Raw genomic sequence first — 20,134 nt, 5'->3', positions numbered from 1 at the left:
AAATTACAATCTTATTCTTTTTATAAAAGTGCCCTGCATTTTTTTATACTGCAGCCTCATGCTCTTTATAGAAATATACTGTGTGATGATTGTGGAAGATATTTTGCATCCTGTTTTTAGTAAAGAAAAGCCTGGTAAGAGAGGTAAGTTCAGAAACAATATTTTTGGATTCCATTTTAAACCAGATTTTTTTTAAAAAAAAGACACTTTTGACAGCTGATTTACTGATGATAATCAGATTTCATTTTTAAATAATCGATTTTTATTTGTCCAGCTGGGATGTAGGCAGAACTAGGCTAATTCTTTCTGCTCTTCTAAATGTGGCGATGTTAAGATAATGTTTTGCTTTCCTGTGCAGGGCTGGACCAGGTAAAGTGCAGTTGAAGCATTGTGGACATGAGTGGATCCAGACTGATCTCCATTTTTGTTACTGCCACCAGGGCAAATTAATCACTCCTTTTACATATTTAAATGCTTTATTCTACCTCTCTTCCAAGGAGCTCATAGTATTGTTACAAAACCTCCATGAAGTAGGTTAGGCTGATAGGAAAAATAAGTGTGCATGTGTCTGGCCCAAGATACCCAATGAGTTTCATGGCAAAGTGTGGATTTGAATCCAGGGTCTCCTCATCTATAGTTGCATTCTAGCCATGACACCACTTTGGCTGTTTTGAATAAGTCATCTTCAGTTTAAAATCTGGCACAATGTGATCCATTGTTCCTATGCCAACAAATCCCATTTCTTCCAGCAACTCATTGTGTTACCCCCATGTTTGTTTATATCCTGTTTCTTTAAACTCTAGTTTAAGGTATGCTAGCCTAAAAAAGTGCAAGCAGCAGTCGTTTTCAACTCTGGGGTAATGTTGCTTTCACAACATTTTCATGGCAGACTTTTTACAGGGTGGTTTGCCATTGCCTTCCTCAGTCATCTACACTCCCCCCCCCCCCAGCAAGCTGCGTACTCATTTTACCGACCTCAGAAGGATGGAAGGCTGAGTCAACCTGGAGCTGGCTACCTGAACCAGCTTTCGCTGGGATCGAATTCAGGTCGTGAGTAGAGGACTCCGACTGCAGTACTGCAGCTTTACCGCTCTGCGCCACGGGGCTCTATGCTAGCCTAGGCTAGCTCAATCTCATCAGCTTTCAGAAGCTAAGCAGGGTAGGCCCTGGTTAGTATTTGGATGGGAGACCACCAAGGAATACCAAGGTCATGACACAGAGGCAGGCAATGTCAAACTACCTCTGAATGTCTCTTGTCTTGAAAACCCTATGGGGTCACCACAAGTCAGCTGTGACTTGACAGCAAAAAAAAAATGTTGATGCATGTGAGCACATATGTATGTGACAACTTGAAAGTTTATCTCTGCAAGACTGCAGCTATCAGGTAATTCGTAACAGAGCTGTTGTGCAGAGGTGTAATGTATTACAGGAGTGCCCTAGAAATCTACCAATCGGCAAACTAATTATAGCAGCTGAAACAAATCAGTGCACAGAGGAGTAACTATCAAAATGAACCAAGCTGGTGGGCTGGTTCGAATAAGCTTTCTGTGCTGTGTGTGTGTGTGCGTGCACTCGCTTGCTTTTGAATCTATTGCCTGTATTTAATCCTGCTATAATTTAAACACCTGTCTATGTGGAATGTGTGAAATGTCCTTACCCGCCACATTCAACTGTTTACACACCTGCTTCGCTTGGAAAGACAGCTTTAAAATAAACAGCATTTTGGTATTGGAGGCAAAATGCACCAAGGTGGGTGGTGGGAAGAGCTGAAAAGATGAGATGGGAGAGTGAAACAGCTGGCTTCAGTGCACTTTGGTTCTGGGAGAACAGTATTAAGACAGATGTTCCTGACTGGAAGGAAGTCACTCTCCATACAGCTATCAGAATGCACAAATGCTTTATCAGGGAAATCCAGATTTTCATTCAGACTAAATTTTGCAAAGTGAGCACAGTAACATGTAATTTGTACTATGCATCATACAGCTCTCCCATTTCCCCCCAAGCAGCTTGGAATTTTTTAGCAGGTGGATGGGGCAAGGTGGTGTCTAGGTCTCTAAGGTCCAACTTTTTCATCCTCCTGCCTTGTGCTTAGGCTTAGATTTTGCTAAGGCTCACCCTGTATTTAATTGTCGGTTCACAGGCCTGAGAGGAACCTTTTCTCTTGAATGACATTCTCAGTTTGCCATATTTCAGTTTAGACTAATATCCAGAGCCCTAACACATCTTGACTGCATTACTCATGTTTATCTTGCTATTCTTCTAAGAAAAGCAGGGTGGTGTATGTAGGCTTATTTCATGCTATCTTTGCAACAAGCCTGTGAAGCAAATCAACTGTAAACTGACCTCCCTCCTCTACCTTTCCCTCTTTACATCCTTTCTCCCATGTTGTCTTTTTTTTTTATGGGGAGGGAATTGCAAACCTGAGGGCAATCTGGTCTCTTTATTGATGGAAGCCATTTTGATAAGACAGTTGTTGCAAAAAGCTGAATATAAATGCATCAAATCAGTAGGTCAGGTTGAGATAGTGTCTTGCCTACTATTATCCTGGGAAATAGGCTTTTCTCATTCTGATTGGAATTTTAGTTTCCCACATCCAGACACTCTTGCTTGTCTTAATAGCCTACTGGGTGTTCCCTCAGATTGGTAACTTTTATTTGTATTGCTGGTTCAGCAGTTGCACAATAGAGGGCAGAAGGCTTGTTTCATCAGAAGAAGAAATATGGAATAAAAGAAGAGCTTACAGTTGTTCTCCCAGGGGGCCTAACTTTTTGATATCACGTTATCATAATCCTTGGAGCGCTTGCAGTGGGTGTTCTTCAAATATACTTAAAAGCAGCCTATTTCTGCTTGCTGTTATATTGCATTACCTGAGAGAATGTTCTGTTGTTGCTTCTGAATATGCTTTCATTACAGCAATTCCATGTTTCCTCTGCTCTAACAAAACATCTTTCCCCTGGAGATTTTTTTTTCTGAGCTGGAGCATCATAGAGGAGCTACCAGATGTTATGTTGGGCTGAGGTTATACTGAGGTGGCTATCTTATTGTGTTAGTGTTTGTAAGATATATCTTTTGTTTTTATTGTTTATGTTCTGGCTTTAAATATGTTGCAACCAATCCTGAACTCTTGGGACAGGGTGGAGTTGGATAAAAATCCCTGTAAACACTGTTCTGCTCGTAGAATTCTTATGTCATTCATTTTACCACTGCAGTGACAGAAGGAAAGAGCTAATCTCCAAAGAGCAATACAGTCATGTTATAAATATTTTAATTTTATTATTACTACTCTTTTATCCTGCCTTTGCTCCAAGGAGTTTAGGACATTATATATGCCTCTTCCTCACAACAGCCTAATGAAAAAGACTAGGAGGAAAGAGAGTGACTAACCCACAGTGACCCAGTAGATTTTGGCAGCTGAGATTAGTCAGATATACTTTTCACTGCAATATCCTATGCTGTACTACCTCTCTAAATACAGGCAGAATCTGTTAGATATGGAAAATACCTTGACTCAGATCTATTCCAGGCACCTTGCTGCTGTTTGTTTGAGCCTTGAAAAAATGTGTTTTCCCTCTTCTTTTTTAAATTTTCAGTTAACAAACTTGAATCTGATGAATGGAGCTATAAGCAGAGCAAATGCAACCTCTTCTGCCAGTTATCGGCCGCCATTCAACCCAGGAGGTTCATTTTGGGCCTTTCAAACAGGCACACCTACAGCTGACTACAGACCTGTACCTTTGGCTCTCAGGTAAGTTAAACTGACTGTTATTAGCTTTGGACTGACAGGGCTAATGAGGCACTTAGTGGCATCTTTGAGCATCCATCATTCACATGATCATTGCAGAAGAAAGAGATGGAGATGGTGATGAGGCACTCTTTTCCTTCCACTGTGAAACCTGAAGAGATGTTTGCTTAGTGCATATATTTGCTCAGTTCAGACGTAGCACAAAGCTATGGCTTGTTTTATCAGTGGGTAATTTGTGAAACCAAGGTTTGGTTCTCAGCTGGTTACTTCAACCTAACTTGCACAGTGCTGTTTATTCAGCATCCAAGCAACATGATTAAGCTTTTAGTGTTTACCCTCCAGCAGAACCTTAGATGTATGAAGGTTCATTGCAGTTATTAAAGCCAATATTTTCAGTTTGTATTAAGTTCATCATTGATCTTCTGTGGAATCCCACACAGGGACTGCACATGAGCAGGCCTGCTATTGGAGACATTTTCCAAGTAAAAGCCTTCAGAGGGTACTATGTGCCACAGCCAGAAACTTGTTCCTGCCCAGGTAACATGTGCTGCTGTGTAGTAGCGCCCCCACCCTCAGTTCCTCTTTTGCTGCCAAAGGAGAAGGTTGTCTTTTTGGAGGCTCCAGTTTTTTGAATTGGTGAGGAATTGCTTCCCCAGTTTGTTGGGGTTGTTCTGGCTTCTGAGTTGTACCATGGCTCAGAGAGCCCTTTTCAAAATGCACCTGTTGTGGGGAAAAGATGACCTGAACTGATGAATACAACTTGTATCTGTTTTGTTTGGTTGAAGGGCACAGTCTCCCCATATGTAAGGCTTGCCAACACTTCACACACACACACCCAAATTGGGGGAATATGGTGCATCAAAAAGCAGCATTGTAGGAGAAAGCCCTCAAAAACAGGAGTGTTAAACATGCAGCCTGTGGGCAGAATTAGGCCATTGGAGGGCTCCTATCAGGCCCCCGAGCAATTGGCTGTCGTCTGCTTCCTTCTCTCTTTCTCTCTTGCTTCCTTCTGCTGAACAGCTTGCTTTGCCAGTCTTGCTTAATTGCACAGGAGCTACAGAGCAAAGTATCTGTTTTCTCCATTGGCTGAGGCTCCTCCCTTGGAGAGGAAGGGGGGCGGGAGAGCTTGCTTTGCCAGGCTTTCTCAATTGTACAGCAGAGCTACTGAGCCAAGCATCTCTTCCATTGGCTGAGGTTCCTCCCCCTCCTGGTCCCCCGAGGAAGGAAGCAAAGAACCAGAGTTTCCTTTGCCCAATTCCCTGGATTGCCTGAGAAAGATACAAAGAAAACACCTTTAGGATCAATGAGTGCTAATGTTTTAAGTATGTTCTATTTTAAGTTTAAAAAAAAATCTTTGTGTTTGTCTATGTCCTTTATAAAGTTTATATCTCTGCTACCTAATCTTAAATAGGAACACAGACGGCCCAGTCTGGCATGGGCCAGCCCAACAAAATCTGGTTTATGTCAGATCCAGCCCTCATATGAGTTTGACACCCCTGCTGAAAAGCTTCGGAGCTGTTGATCAAGTCGGCCCTGGGAAACTTGTCTGTTACTGTGTCTTGGAATCGATGCTGTCTGCTCCACCTCCCAGATCTATGATGTAACAGGTCCTGCTTCCCTCCAACTCATCAGACCTCTTCCAAGCCACCATCTTAGAGCAGGGGTATCAAACTCATTTGTTATGAGGGCTGGATCTGACATGAATGAGACCTTGTTGGGGTGGGCCGGGCAGGGCCATGTTGGGTTGGGCCGAGCCATGCCGGACCGGGTCATGTGTATACTTATTTAAGATTTGGTAGCAGAGAGATAAATTTTATAAAGAACACAGACAAACCCAAATATATTTTTTTTAAAACTTAAAACATGATTAAAACATTACCACTCATTGATTTTAAAGATGCTTTCTTTGTATTTCTCCCCTGGGATCCAGGGAACTGGGTAAAGGAAGCTGTGGCTCTTTCCTTCTTTCCCAGGGGACTGGTGAGGGAGGGGGGGAAGAAGCCTCAGCCAATAGAAGATTAAGACGACTAGAGAGACAATTAAGAAACGACGATTAAGACGACTAGAGAGACAATGGCGCCACACTCGTGATGAAGCTACGAGAACATCATATAGGTCATTTATGCGGACCTAAGAGATGGCAGTTCAGGCCGCAAAGAAGGCCCACTTTGCGTCCAGAATTGCATCTGCGACCTCACGCCCAGCACAACTGTTTAGTATAATTCAGTTATTAACAAATTTGCCGCAGGGCAAACAAAATATTAGAGAATTGGAAATAGGCTGTGAGGCTTTTGCGAGTTTTTTCGCAGATAAGGTCTCGTCGCTCCGACGCGACTTACCAGCTATAATTGATACAGTAGAAGAACTTGGGGCACCAAGCGCATCTTCTGGTACAATTCTGGATTCTTTCAATCCACTCAGCCTGGAGGAAGTCGACAGGATCCTTGTAGCTGTACGCCCTACGACTTGTAGGTTGGACCCGTGCCCGTCTTGGCTTATAAAAGCGAGCCAGATGTGGCTACGTAAACCACTACAAGGTATTGTCAACAGGTCCCTAGTAGAAGGGATCTTTCCCACACCTCTTAAAGAGGCAGTGGTCCGCCCTCTTAAAAAAACCCATCAGCGGACCCGGCCGTATTGGCAAACTATCGGCTGGTGTCGAACCTTCCCTTTTTGGGTAAGGTTATAGAGTGGGCGGTGGCAATTCAGCTACAGGGATTCCTGGAGGACACTTCCGCACTGGATCCATTCCAGTCCGGCTTTCGGCCAGGTCAAGGGACGGAGACGGTTCTGGTTGCTCTCATAGATGACCTCATGCGACATCTGGATCGGGGTGGCTCAGTGGTGCTGTTGTTATTAGACCTGTCAGCCGCTTTTGATACGGTTGACCATCAGCTACTGACTAGCTGCCTTGTCGATGTGGGGATTCAGGGATCTGCCTTACAGTGGCTGACCTCTTTTCTCCAAGATTGGGGACAAAGGGTGGTGATCGGGGAGGAAGCATCCCGGAGGCACTCTCTTAGTTGTGGGGTGCCACAGGGAGCGGTCCTATCCCTGATGCTATTTAATATCTATATGCGCCCCCTTGCCCAGATTGTCAGGAGGTACGGACTGGGTTGTCATCAATATGCGGATGACACCCAGCTCTATCTATTGATGGGTGGCCAGTCCGACTGTACCCCGGAAAATCTAGACCTGTCTCTACAAGCCGTGGCATCTTGGCTCAGACTGAGTTGGCTGAAACTGAATCCGATGAAGACAGAGGTTCTCTACCTGAGTCGGGGTGGTCCAAGGGGAGAGATCCATCTGCTGACTCTTGACGGGGTGCCACTAATACCGGTCCCTAAGGTCAAGAGTTTAGGTGTGCTCCTTGAGTCCTCCCTTACAATGGAGGCGCAGGTAGCAGCCACTGTTAGATCTGCCTTTTTTCATCTTCGGCAGGTGCGGCAGCTGGCTCCTTTCCTGGAGCACAATGATTTAGCGATGGTAATCTATGCTACGGTCACCTCAAGAATAGATCACTGTAATGCTCTCTACATGGGGCTACCCTTGACGCTAACCCGGAGACTACAGCTAGTGCAGAATGCTGTGGCATGGCTGTTAATGAGGCTGCTACGATGGGAGCACATTCGGCCAGTGCTGAAAGTGCTGCACTGGCTACCTGTTGTGTTCCGAGTTCGCTTCAAGGTGTTGGTATTGACCTTTAAAGCCCTTTATGGTCAGGGACCTGCCTATCTACGGGACCGCCTTTCTCCATATATCCCCCAGAGAGCACTGCGTTCAGGGACAAAAAACTTACTGTCTGCCCCTGGACCAAAAGAAGCCAGGTTATGTGTGACAAGATCTAGGGCTTTTTCGGTGGCAGCACCAGAGCTTTGGAATACCCTTCCAGAAGCCATAAGGGCCCTGCGGGATCTGAAACAGAAATCGTTTGAAAGTGCGAATAAACCCGGTAGATATTTGGCCTGGCAATTGAAAAAAAAGAAAGAAAATAAGACTATAAATAAAATTATGGCAAATGGGAAAGCAATAGTGGATCAAGAAGGAATTAAAAGAGAATTCTTTAAATATTATGCAAATTTATTTAAAGGTGTGAACATAAGCAAAGAAAAAGTGGAAGAGTATTTACGGAATATCCAGGTGGCACCTTTGACGGAGTACATGAAAAAGACATTAAATGACCCAATAGAGAAAATTGAAGTAGAAGCAGCAATAAAAGCAATGAAAGAGGGTAAAGCCCCAGGGCCAGATGGATTTACATCAAAATTTTACAAATCTCTTAAGGATGAAGTAACACCCAAACTGTTGAAGTTGTTAAATACGATAAGAGAAGAAGGGAAAATTCCAAAGACTTGGAGGGAAGCTGTAATTTCTTTGATTCCTAAGGAAGATAAAGATATCACAAATGTAAAGAATTATAGACCAATTTCATTGTTGAATAATGACTATAAGATCTATTCAAGAATTTTAGCAGAGCGATTGAAGCAATATTTGATCAACTTTATAAACAAAGACCAAGCCGGATTTCTTCCTAAAAGACAAATAAGAGACAATGTAAGAGCTGTTATCAGTGTCATGGAATACTATGAGAAGCATCCAGAAAAGGAAGTGGCCTTATTTTTTGTCGACGCAGAGAAAGCCTTTGACAACTTGAATTGGGACTTTATGTTTGCGGTAATGGAAAAAATTAATTTAGGGGAACAATTTATAAAAATGACAAGAGCAATATATATGGATCAGCATGCAAAACTGTGTATAAATGCAGATCTTACCAAAGAATTGAAAGTGAGTAAAGGAACAAGGCAAGGATGTCCGTTATCACCATTGTTGTTTATAACGACTCTTGAAATTCTGCTACAACAAATTCAAAAAGACAAAGAAATAGAAGGTTTAAAAATCAGAAGATTCTCTTATAAATACAAAGCTTTTGCAGATGATATAGTGTTTATACTGGAGAATCCGATTCAAGTGTCACCATTGTTGCTAGCTAAGATAAAAGAGTATGGAGAATTAGCAGGATTATATATAAACAAAGAGAAATCGAAATTCTTATGTAAAAACATGCAACCAAATAAAATAAAAGAATTACAAAAGGTGACGGGTTGTGAAGTCACAACCAAAGTTAAATACCTTGGAATAGAGATAACAATGAAGAACATTGATCTATTCAAAAATAATAATGAAAAACTGTGGTGTAAGATGGACAAAGATTTGATGAAATGGAATAGGCTTAACTTGTCCTTACTGGGTAGGATAGCTGCAATCAAGATGAATATTTTGCCAAGAATAATGTATTTGTTTCAAACCATCCCGATTGTAAAAGATGCCAAACAATTTAACAAATGGCAAAGGAAAATTTCTGACTTTATTTGGGCCGGAAAGAAACCAAGGATTAAGATGAAGATTTTAACGGATGCCAAAGAGAGAGGGGGCTTTCAACTTCCTGATTTAAGATTGTATCATGATGCAGTTTGTTTGACATGGATCAAAGATTGGATAATGCTGTTAGATAAAAAACCTTTATGGTTAGAAGCCCACGGAAATAAATTCGGCTGGCACGCGTACATGTATTATGGGAAGAATAAAATGGATGGTTTTTTCTCTCACCACTATGTTAGAAATACTTTACTAAGTACTTGGATAAAATATAAGAAATACGGGGACGAGAGAAAACCGCTGTGGATAGTGCCAGCAGAAGTAATAAAAATAACAGCTGAATCCGATGAAGAAAGAGAAATGTCATCTAATCAACTGCTCAAGATTCAAGGCTCAAGATTCAACTGCTCAAGATTCAAGCCGCCCTGAGCCATTCGTGGGAAGGGCGGGATATAAATCTCGAATAAATAAATAAATAAAAAGGAGACAAAATTGAATTAAAAACCTCGGAAGAGCTAAATAATAAGTATGACTGGTTTCTAATGCAACAAATTAAAAGCTTGATGGAAAATGATATTAAATCGGAGGGAATTAGACGAGAACAAACAGAACTGGAAAGGGTCCTGCTTGGTGATAATGAAAAACTGATATCAAAAGTATACAAGTTATTATTGAAATGGTCTACAGAAGAAGTAGTAAAGTCTCAAATGGTCAAATGGGCAATCAATGTGAATAGAGAAATACAAATGGATGCATGGGAACACCTTTGGAAGAACTCAATGAAGATATCAACTTGTCAGAGTATAAAAGAGAACTGTTTTAAGATGATGTATAGGTGGTATATGACTCCGAAAAAACTGGCTAAGATGAGCAAGAAAATGTCGGATAGATGTTGGAAATGTAAAAAACATGAAGGTTCTTTCTTCCATATGTGGTGGACTTGTGAAAAAGCGAAAGAATACTGGAAGATGATACAACAAGAAATCTCCAAAATTCTGGGCTATGACTTCAAGAAAACTGCAGAGATGTTTTTGCTTGGATTACAATTAGAAAAATTTCCAAAGGAAGACAGGACTCTAATTTGGTACTTGCTATCAGCTGCTAGGACATTGTACGCGCAGCTTTGGAAGCAAGAAAAAATACCGGAGAAATGGGACTGGACTATGAAAGTTTTATCGTGGAGTGAAATGGACAAACTAACTAGAACACTAAGAGACTATGATTTGGAGATATTCAAAAAGGAGTGGAGGAAATTTAAAGGATATATGGAGAAAGAGTGGAAAGTAAAAAGACATTGGACAATTTTTTAGCATTACTGAGGGAAAAAGAAAAGAAGAAAAAAATAAGAAAAGAGAATATATATATATATTGAATTTTGATCGGTTAGTAGTACCTTTAGTATTGAACTTGAATTTATAACCTCGGGGAAGTCAACATTGGAGGGAGGGGGGATTGAAATGTCATATGGGTTAGTACTGAAATAATTAAGAAATAATTAAGTTTTGTAACCATATACTATCAATAAATTGTTTAAAAAAAAAAAAAGGAATACCCTTCCAGAAGCCATAAGGGCCCTGCGGGATCTGTCTGCATTCCGCAGGGCCTGTAAGACCGAATTGTTCAAGCAGGCCTTCGATGCTTGATGGAAAGAGGGCTGCCACCAGACATCACATAGAATGCTGGTGATCACTGTTCGGAAATTCAATGCCGCCTATATTGTATGAATGCAGCACCATAGAATGGTTTTAAAAAATTGTAACATGTTTTTAAATTGAAATATGTAAATTATGGGTTTATATGTTTTAGTGGTTTAACTGTATTGACATGATGTTGTAAGCCGCCCTGAGTCCGCTTGCGGAGAGGGCGGGATATAAGTGGAACGTAATAAATAAATAAATAGAAGGAAGAGAGGCTGGGCTCAGTAGCAATTGAGAGAGCCTGGCAAAGGAAGCTATTTCTCCCCCCCTTCCTCCCCAAGGGAGGAGCCTCAGCCAGTGGAGAAAATAAAGGTTTTGCTCTGTGGCTCCTGTGCAATTGAGTAAGCCTGGCAAGGCACGCTGTGATGCAAAAGGAAGCAAGAGAGAGGGAAAAGGAAGCAGATGGCAGCCAGTTGCTCAGTGGCCTGATAGGAGCCCTCCGGGGGCCTGATTTGGCCCCTGAACTGCATGTTCAACACCCCTGATCTTATTTTATTTATTTATTTATTTATTTAAGATTTATATCCCGCCCTTCCCACAAGTGGCTCAGGGCGGCTTCCAATAGTAGATCCATCAATATTACACATATAAAGGGATCCATATTTAAAACAGATAAAACAGATAAAACAGATAAAACCCTAGTTATTAATACACATAAATATTTCAGCTATATATAAAAGGAATCCAGCAAGTTACAGTAAAATTCTCAAGCTAAGTAAAGGCTAGCCGGAAGAGGGTCGTCTTACAGGCCCTGCGGAACTGAACAAGGTCCCGCAGGGCCCTCACCTCTTCCGGCAGCTGATTCCACCATGTAGGGGCCATAACAGAGAAAGCCCTTTCTCTGGTGGACTTCAACCGGGCTTCCTTCGGCCCAGGGATAGTAAGGAGATTTTGTGTTCCCGACCTCAGTACTCTCTGGGGAACGTGCGGGGAAAGACGGTCCTTCAGGTAGACAGGTCCCAAGCCATATAGGGCTTTAAAGGTGACAACCAGCACCTTGTACCGGACTCGGTATATTACTGGAAGCCAGTGCAGGGTCCGAAGACCCGGCTGAATGTGTTCCCGCTTTGGGAGACCTAATAACAGCCGGGCCGCGGCATTCTGCACCAGCTGCAATTTCCGAGTTCGGGACAGGGGCAGCCCCATGTAGAGGGCATTACAGTAGTCTAACCTCGAGGTGACCGTGGCGTGGATCACTGTTGCTAGGTCGTCGCGCTCCAAAAAGGGGGCCAACTGCCTTGCCCGCCTAAGATGAAAAAACGCGGACTTGGCAGCGGCTGCTATCTGAGCCTCCATCTTTAGAGAAGGCTCCAACAGCACCCCCAAGCTCCTGACCCTGTCCGCCGCTATCAGCGGCGCACCGTCAAAGGCTGGTAGGGGGATTCCCCCTTCCGGACCACGGCGACCCAAGCAAAGGACCTCTGTCTTCGCAGGATTAAGCTTCAGCCCGCTCAGTCTGAGCCATTCAGCCACGGCATATAGTGCCCGGTCTAGATTTTCCGGGACGCAGGTCGGCTGGCCATCCATCAATAGATAGAGCTGGGTGTCATCAGCATACTGATGACACCCTAGCCCATACCTTCGGGCAATCTGGGCAAGAGGTCACATATAGATGTTAAATAACATCGGGGAGAGAACCGCCCCTTGAGGCACACCGCAGTCAAGTGTGCACCTCCGGGACAGCTCCCCCCCAACTGCGACCCTTTGTCCCCGACCTTCAAGGAAAGAGGAAAGCCACTGTAAAGCCAACCCCTGAATCCCTGCGTCGGCGAGGCGGCCCTTCAGTAGCCGGTGGTCGACCGTGTCGAACGCCGCCGACAGGTCCAACAGCATCAGCACCGCCGAGCCGCCCCGATCCAGATGCCGTTGAAGGTCATCCATTAGGGCGACCAGCACCGTCTCCGTCCCATGTCCCGGGCGAAAGCCGGACTGAAATGGGTCAAGGTTGAACTGCATGTTCAACACCCCTGATCTTAGAGGGTGAAGACCAAGAATAAGGACAAATGCAAATGTGCACCTCAGCAATGTGCTTCTGTCCATATTCCTGAGCCTACTCCAGCTCTTCAGGAGAAGCCTAAGACTCCATCCCTGGGTCCAAGATCCCCTCCAGTTTTGATCTTGGATAGGGAAGCAGAAGGAGGCTTACTGGCAGGTCAAATCTCGTGTGACTCTGAACCAGAGCAAATGGCGGTTCCATGGACTCAGCCTAAACCACCTACATGATGGCCATTGCATCCATACATGATGTATCCAGGTTATCTTGAAGAGTGGGGTGCAACTTTGCTCATCCCAGGGATATGAATTTATATTCCTACCCTTGTTAGATTTCCTCATATCTGCCTTCAGCAGTGGTTTCATGTAGGCCTCATACCTCTTGTGAGGGGAGAGGATGCAGCCATTGAATCTGGTAGATCCAACATGACATTGTATCAGAGTCTGGATAAGAGGAAGGGCTAGCCCTCTCCTGTGTCCTACAGAAGGCTTCCATATATATGTGGAACAGATGATCCATATAGCCCAGCCCCTTGAAACAGAAGTTGTTACTTCTGAACACAAACTGAAGGACAAAATATTGAGTTGTCTTCATTTGGAGTCCGCAGGTATTATTGTGTTCCTGGTGTTAGAGAGTCTTGAGGACCTTACATAGGAATTGTGGCAAAAGCTTGCATCCCTTCAACCCACGTCTAGAAGAGTGGGACATTTTTACAGAATCAAGGAGGAGCCCTTTAATTATTTAACCACTAGCACTCCCCCCCCCCCCCCTGAATTCTCTGGTGAGAGAAGAAATGCGACCTAAAGGCCATCTGGCTTACTGCTTTGCTCTCATGGATAGGGATGAAAGCTGGATGTTCCAGGATGGAAGTTATATTCTCCTGCTGCGTTGGGTTTCAAGATTTCCAACTATGAGACCATTATGGTTGGCTACCAGCTTTTCTTTTGGGAAATACTCTTGCTGTTCCTGAAGCTTCTGCACAAGGACAAATGACCCCTTGCTGTGGTCCTGTGTGCTGAGGTCATCAAATTCTTGAAGCAGAAGATTAATGCAGGTTGGCATTCTGCAGATTCTGCACTGTGCATCATGGCAAGTTCTATCACACTCAGTTGTCACACTTAGTTAAGATCAATGGTATTGCCTGTAGAGACCAAGCATAAGATTTACCTTTCAAAGGTTCTATGCTGTTCTCTACCAGGACTAGTGACACGCTGTCCCTGATGAGAAAAACAAGCAGACGGCTATGCCATTGGGGGTGTCACAACTGGGCTTGTCCTAATTTAAACAGAGGCTGTTTGTATGGCAGCCCCTGGCACTCTTACCAGTGAGATCACTGCCATGCTAACCTTTCGGGTCCTCAGTATCCTACCTCTAAGCCATTTATCCCAGAACAGAGTTATCATAGGCATAAAGTTTCTAGCCTTTCTAGGTCGACCCACCAACTATTTTACAGTTATTAAAGTTCAACTGTTGGTTTATTGTTATTGACCTGAAAGATGTTTTCTTTCATGTTCCATCCATACTCAACACCACAAATTCTTATGTTTTTCTTGTGAGATGCATGTGTTCCAGGCCTTTTGGTTTGGCCACGGTGCCCAGGGTATTTTCAAAGTGTTTAATGATTCATAGAATCATAGAGTTGGAAGGGACCTCCAGGGTCATCTAGTCCAACCCCCTGCACAATACCTCTCCCCATAAATGTACATCCTCAGTGACCACTGCTCCATACCCAGAAGATGGCAAAAACCTCCAGGATCCCTGGCCAAACTGACCTGGAGAAGAATTGCTGACCCGACCTCAGAGTGGCAATCAGCGTTTCCCTGGGCATGTAAGAAAGGGTCACAAGAATTAACACACTGATGCAACATCACCATCTTTGTTGTCCTCCTGTGGACACGTTCCAGCTTGTCTGTATCCTTCTTAAAATGTGGTGCTCAAAACTGAACAAAATACTCCAGGTGAGGTCTAACCAGAGCAGAGTAAAGCGATACCATCACATCACATGATCTGGACACTGTGCTCATATTGATACAGCTCAAAATCTCACTGGCTTTTTTAGCCACCACATCATACTGCTGAGTCATGCTCAGTATATGGTCCACTTAGACCCCTAAATCCTTTTCACATATACTACTGCCAACACAAGTCTCTCCCATCCTATAATTCTGCATTGGATTTTTCCTACCTAAATGCAGAATATTACATTTATCCTTGTTAAAATTCATTTTATTTATTTTAGCCCAGTTTTCCAGCCTGTCAAGATCATCCTGTATCCTACTGTATTTGCTACCCTTCCCAATTTAGTATCATCTGCAAATTTAATAAGCATTCCCTCTATTTCTTCATACAAATAATTTATAAAGATATTGGACAAAACAGGTCCCAGGACATATCCTTGAGGCACTCCATTTGTTACTCCTCTTCAAGAGGATGAACAGCCATTCACAAGCACTCTTTGGGTGTGATCTGTCAACCAGTTACAAATCCACCTACCAGTAACTGGATCACATTTTGCCAATTTATCAACAATAATAGTATGTGGAACCTTATCAGAAGCCTTACTGAAATCAAGATAAACTATGGCTGCAGCATTCCCCTAATCTAGCAAGGTAGTAACTTTTTCAAAACAAGAGGTAAGGTTAGTCTAACATGACTTGTTATTGAGAAACCCATGCTGGCTCATGGTGATCATTGCTGTCCTTTCTAAACATTCCAGGACTGACTATTCTAGAACTTTTCCAGGTGTAGATGTCAAGCTGATGGGTTGGTAGTTACCTGGATCCTCTTTTCCCCCTTCTTGAATATGGGGACAACATTTGCCCGCCTCCAATCTTCTAGCACCTCACCTGTTTTTGGATGCAGCTCATCTGGCCCTGAGGACTTAGTTTCATTTAACGAAACTAGGTGTTTATGTACTACTTCTGTGCTGATCCTAGGTTGCAATTCCCTTCCTTCATCATATGTTCTGTTTTTACCATGTTGAGCATCACTTCCCTCACAAGAGAAGATGGGGGAAAAGTAGGAATTGAGCAATTCTGCCCCTTCTTTATCACCTGTTACAATTTCATTTTCCTGTCCCCACAAGGGGCCTACCATGCCCTTGTTTTTTTTCTTCCTTTGTACATAAGAAAAGAACCTTTTTTGTTTGTTTGTTTTTAGCATCTCTTGCTAGCCTAAGCTCATACTGAGCTTTAGCTTTCCAAACTCTTTCTCTACTCTTTCTCTACAAGCACTTGTTATTGCTTATATTCATCCTTGGTTATAAGACCCTCCTGCCTTCATTTGCAAGGTTGTCATATACTCCTTTACTTGGGCAATTGGATGCTGGTGGCAGACTGCAGAGACTAATTATTGGGGCATTGCTCCCTAGTTTTGGAGACCTACCAGAGACTGGGACTCCTTGTGAATTGGGAGTAGTCCTGTCCCAGAGGGTACCACTTTGGATTCCAGAGTCGGAAAGGATTTCTTGTCTCCCAGCAGAATGCAAGTGATTTCTGTTTAAGGTAGACTGTTTAGATTGAACCAGTTCCAATTGGTTTGGAAAATCTTTTACCTTTTGGGGTATATGGCTTCTACAACAGAAGTTGTTTCTTGACAGGTTACATATATAGCCCCTACAGCTCTGGTTTCCGTCCTATTATAGAGCGGGTTTACCTGCCACTAGCATAGATCTTCTATTCCCAGACCTGTTATCCATTTTTTGTTATAATGGCTCAATTATGACACTTTATCCTAGGGCACTTCTTTTGGAGTTCCTGAGCATGAAGTCATCCTTACTACAGATGCTTCACTCTTGGGATGGGGCATGCACTTTGGAAACAGTTTTCTCTCTGATGCAGTGAGAAGGAGATTTTTCCAGGTAGCGCTTCATTGCAAGTTATATTTGAATATTATTGCATCTGAAGAACAAAGGTTTGGCTTTTTCTTCCTTAAAGGTCCACCTGACTGCCATCTCTTGTTATCATAGAGTAGTTGATAGGGGGTCAGTTTCCCCCCATCACTTGTCCAAAAGATTTCTTATGGGATTATATAATCTTTGCCCACCTTGGGATCCATTGTTTTGACACAATTGATGCTCAGGTTCTTTGAACCCTTTGCCACGTGCTCGTTGGCTGAACTCCCTATGAAACTCTGTTTTCTAGCTGCTGTTACATCATCTAGAAAGGTGAGTTAGCAGCTCTTGAGATGGACACCCCCCCTCTCCAATTTTTTAAGATCTTGCCTGAGAGGGTAATTTTTTGACCCAGTCTTAGGTTTCTTCCAGGTTCCACTTATCCCAGAGTGGCTCCTAGCACCTTCCACTGCTATAATTTGCCCTGGAGCTTTTCCAAGAATCCTCTGCCATTCAGTTGGGCTCGGAGCAGCTCCCAGAATGCTCCACCTCTGTAGTCAAGCCCAGAGCCTCTCATGGCATCTGCTGCCATTACAGCTGGGGCAAGGAACTACTCCTGGCTTCTGCCACTGCCAGGCAAGGAACTGGGCCTGGAGTGATTCCCTGCAGCAGTGGCCTGGCCACCCCCAGCACCAGTGGTAACTGTGTTGTTTGTGCATGGGCAGACAACACTTTTTTATTGGGGGGGGGATTTAACTCCTCCAGTACATTTTTTATTAAGATTTGAGATTTTTCTGCCAACCTAGGAGGGTCTCCCAAGTGTGCAGAAAAATCTCTTTAGTCTCTGTGTATCCCATATGTGGATTTATATGCTAACTGTATATAGATGGTGGAAGTTCCCTTTAGTCACCATGGCTTGTAGCCATTTATGATGAGTTATCCATATTGCTTCCCCAACACCCCAGTAATTCCCAGAGTTTGGTCATTACTTCATTGAACTTCCTCCAGTTTGGTGTTGTGGTTAAGTGTGCGGACTCTTATCTGGGAGAACCAGGTTTGATTCCCCACTCCTTCACTTGCACCTGCTGGAAAGGCCTTGGGTCAGCCATAGCTTTCATAGGAGTTGTCCTTGAAAGGGCAGCTGCTGTAAGAGCTCTCTTAGCCCCACCTACCTCACAGGGTATCTGTTGTGGGGTGGGGGGAGGTAAAGAAGATTGTGACCGCTCTGAGACTCAGATTCAGAGTATAGGGTGGGATATAAATCCAATATCTTCTTCCCTCGTCACTTTTTTTGGCTTTGATACTGAATTTTTTCGTTTCTGTGAGGTAACTTATCAACACAAAAGGTATAAAGACAGGACAGTATACTCTTCTAGTGTGCAAGAGGACAGGATTTCTTGTATGCTTTGATTTTCTCATTTGGATCACTTCCTTATTATTGTGGGCTTCTACTTTTTTTCTCTTTCTTTTGAAAGTTCCTTTGAAAGCTATTGGTATAAGGTATAGTTGCCATTTTCTTAATTATTCAGAGGAACACATACTAGTAGCGTCCAGAACGCGGCGGCCAGGCTGCTAGAGGGACTACCACGGTGGGAACACGTGCGGCCTGGGCTGCGGGATCTGCATTGGCTGCCGGTTGTGTACCGTGTTCGCTATAAAGTGCTGGTTATCACCTTTAAAGCCCTATATGGCCGAGGACCTGCCTACCTAAGGGACCGCCTCTCCCCATATGTTCCCCAGAGAGCACTGAGATCTAGCTCTCAGAACCTTCTAACAGTCCCTGGGCCAAGAGAAGCTAGGTTGAAGGCTACTAGGGAGCAAGCCTTCTCTATAATGGCCCCGCGTTGGTGGAACCACCTTCCAGAGATGATACGAGCCCTGCGGGACCTGAATCAATTCCGCAGGGCTTGCAAAACATTTCTTTTCCAGCTTGCCTTTGAAACAGAACCTGATTAACTTGACATGCGGCCACCTAGCCATCTTGTGGATATTACGACTTCAGTATTTTAGCACCTATTTTATATATTTTATCTATTTTATATAATTTATTTGTCATTGATTGTACTGAGATTGTTTGTATTGTTTTACTGAATCATGGGATTCCATGTCTGTGAGCCGCCCTGAGCCCGCCTTTGGCGGGGGAGGGTGGGGTATAAGAATAAAATTATTATTATTATTAATAATACAATTTAAGCCTTTTGACTTAAGGAATTTTCATTAAAATGTTGATTATTTCTCTCTGATCTGGTTCTGTAAGGTGTTAAATTGGCAAAATCTAATACAGAGCTGTACTCTCTTAGGCTACCCCAAAATCAAGTGAGCCCCCACAATGTATCTAAAGAATAAGATGAGCTCTTGCAGAACCACACATTGTCCTAAGTGCCAAGCCTTATTAATAAATTGTTTGAAAACTAATTCTGAGATGTTAGGACTTCAGAAGAAAGGGTTATATTTAAAATAGGCTCAAAGAATTGTTGAAGATACATGATCTCCTTCAGTCTGCCACCAGATCATTCTCCTCAGATCCTCTGTGTCTGGTCTCTGCTACTTCCCTAAGTCAGCAGTGTTTCTAAAAAGAGTAATACGAAAGAGCAGATTATATCAAACTTGTGCTGAAGCACATGCCAATAGTGTCTTCCAAATGTCAGTTTATAGACCCTAGCATATCTTTCAGTGAATGTTTTGTGAGGACTACTGTTTGATGTTTGCCTGACACAAGCATGAATCCAATACAGACACTGAAAATGAGATTCAGGCTTTGGAATGTTAAGCAATATCAGAACATTGAAGCTACTTTATTGTTACAGAGGCTTGGATTTAAATTCCTGTTTTCTAGTCATGGGAGCATTATAAATACAGAAATCTTGCTAGCTGTTCTTGCTAGCATGCTCTCACTTCATGTTTTAGATTTCTGTGGCAGTCAGGATTAAGATGGCAAATTCTGACCAAAAGCCTATTGAGATATTGAATAAGATCAGAAAGTAGAATTGAAGAGTTTCTCTGTTTAAATGAGAGCTTCAGACAGTTTTATTAGGCATCCCTTCCCCCCCCCCCCTTACTTGGAGGATTATAGGCACCAGCCTCACCCTTTTTATCCATTTGAATTTAAAATACGCAGCCTTCTATTGTTGCTTCATCCTTCATCAGGTTGTGGCTGAGATACTGTAACTGTTCAGCCATCCCTCACAGGTTCCACTGTCCCTGACACTTCTGTTGTTCAGTTGCATGTGCTTGACAGGGCAGGCAGTGCAGCTGCTAACTTTTGATTGGCTGGAAGAATCATAGTGTGGGAGAAGCAGAAAGTTTATTTCTGGATAATCATCTCTTCTTTTTATTAAAACCCAGCAAAAGAGGAAATGGCTTTTCTCTGTAAAGTTTCTGGGACTCCAGTTATAATTTTGGTGGGCTACGGTTCCCCTGCCCTGTGTTCACACCCATGCATTGTCTGCTAGTTGCTATACTATTTGGCATTTCACCTGTCCTTGTAAACCTTG

General features: G+C 43.2%; 1 protein-coding gene across 4 annotated transcripts in view; it reads left to right on the top strand.

Moving 5' to 3' along the window:
* Window positions 1–20,134, top strand: part of TTLL5 (tubulin tyrosine ligase like 5) — a 201,221-nt gene that overhangs the window by 100,048 nt on the left and 81,039 nt on the right. For all 4 annotated transcript variants that reach the window (XM_060262953.1, XM_060262955.1, XM_060262954.1 and 1 more), the window contains exon 30: window positions 3,591–3,745. In XM_060262953.1, the coding sequence (XP_060118936.1) occupies window positions 3,591–3,745 (155 nt within the window). The remainder of the gene's footprint in view (window positions 1–3,590; window positions 3,746–20,134) is intronic.

Source organism: Heteronotia binoei, chromosome 21 (genome assembly GCF_032191835.1).
Source record: "Heteronotia binoei isolate CCM8104 ecotype False Entrance Well chromosome 21, APGP_CSIRO_Hbin_v1, whole genome shotgun sequence".
Classification (NCBI taxonomy): domain Eukaryota; kingdom Metazoa; phylum Chordata; class Lepidosauria; order Squamata; family Gekkonidae; genus Heteronotia; species Heteronotia binoei.
This window is presented reverse-complemented; position numbering and strand designations above follow the sequence as displayed.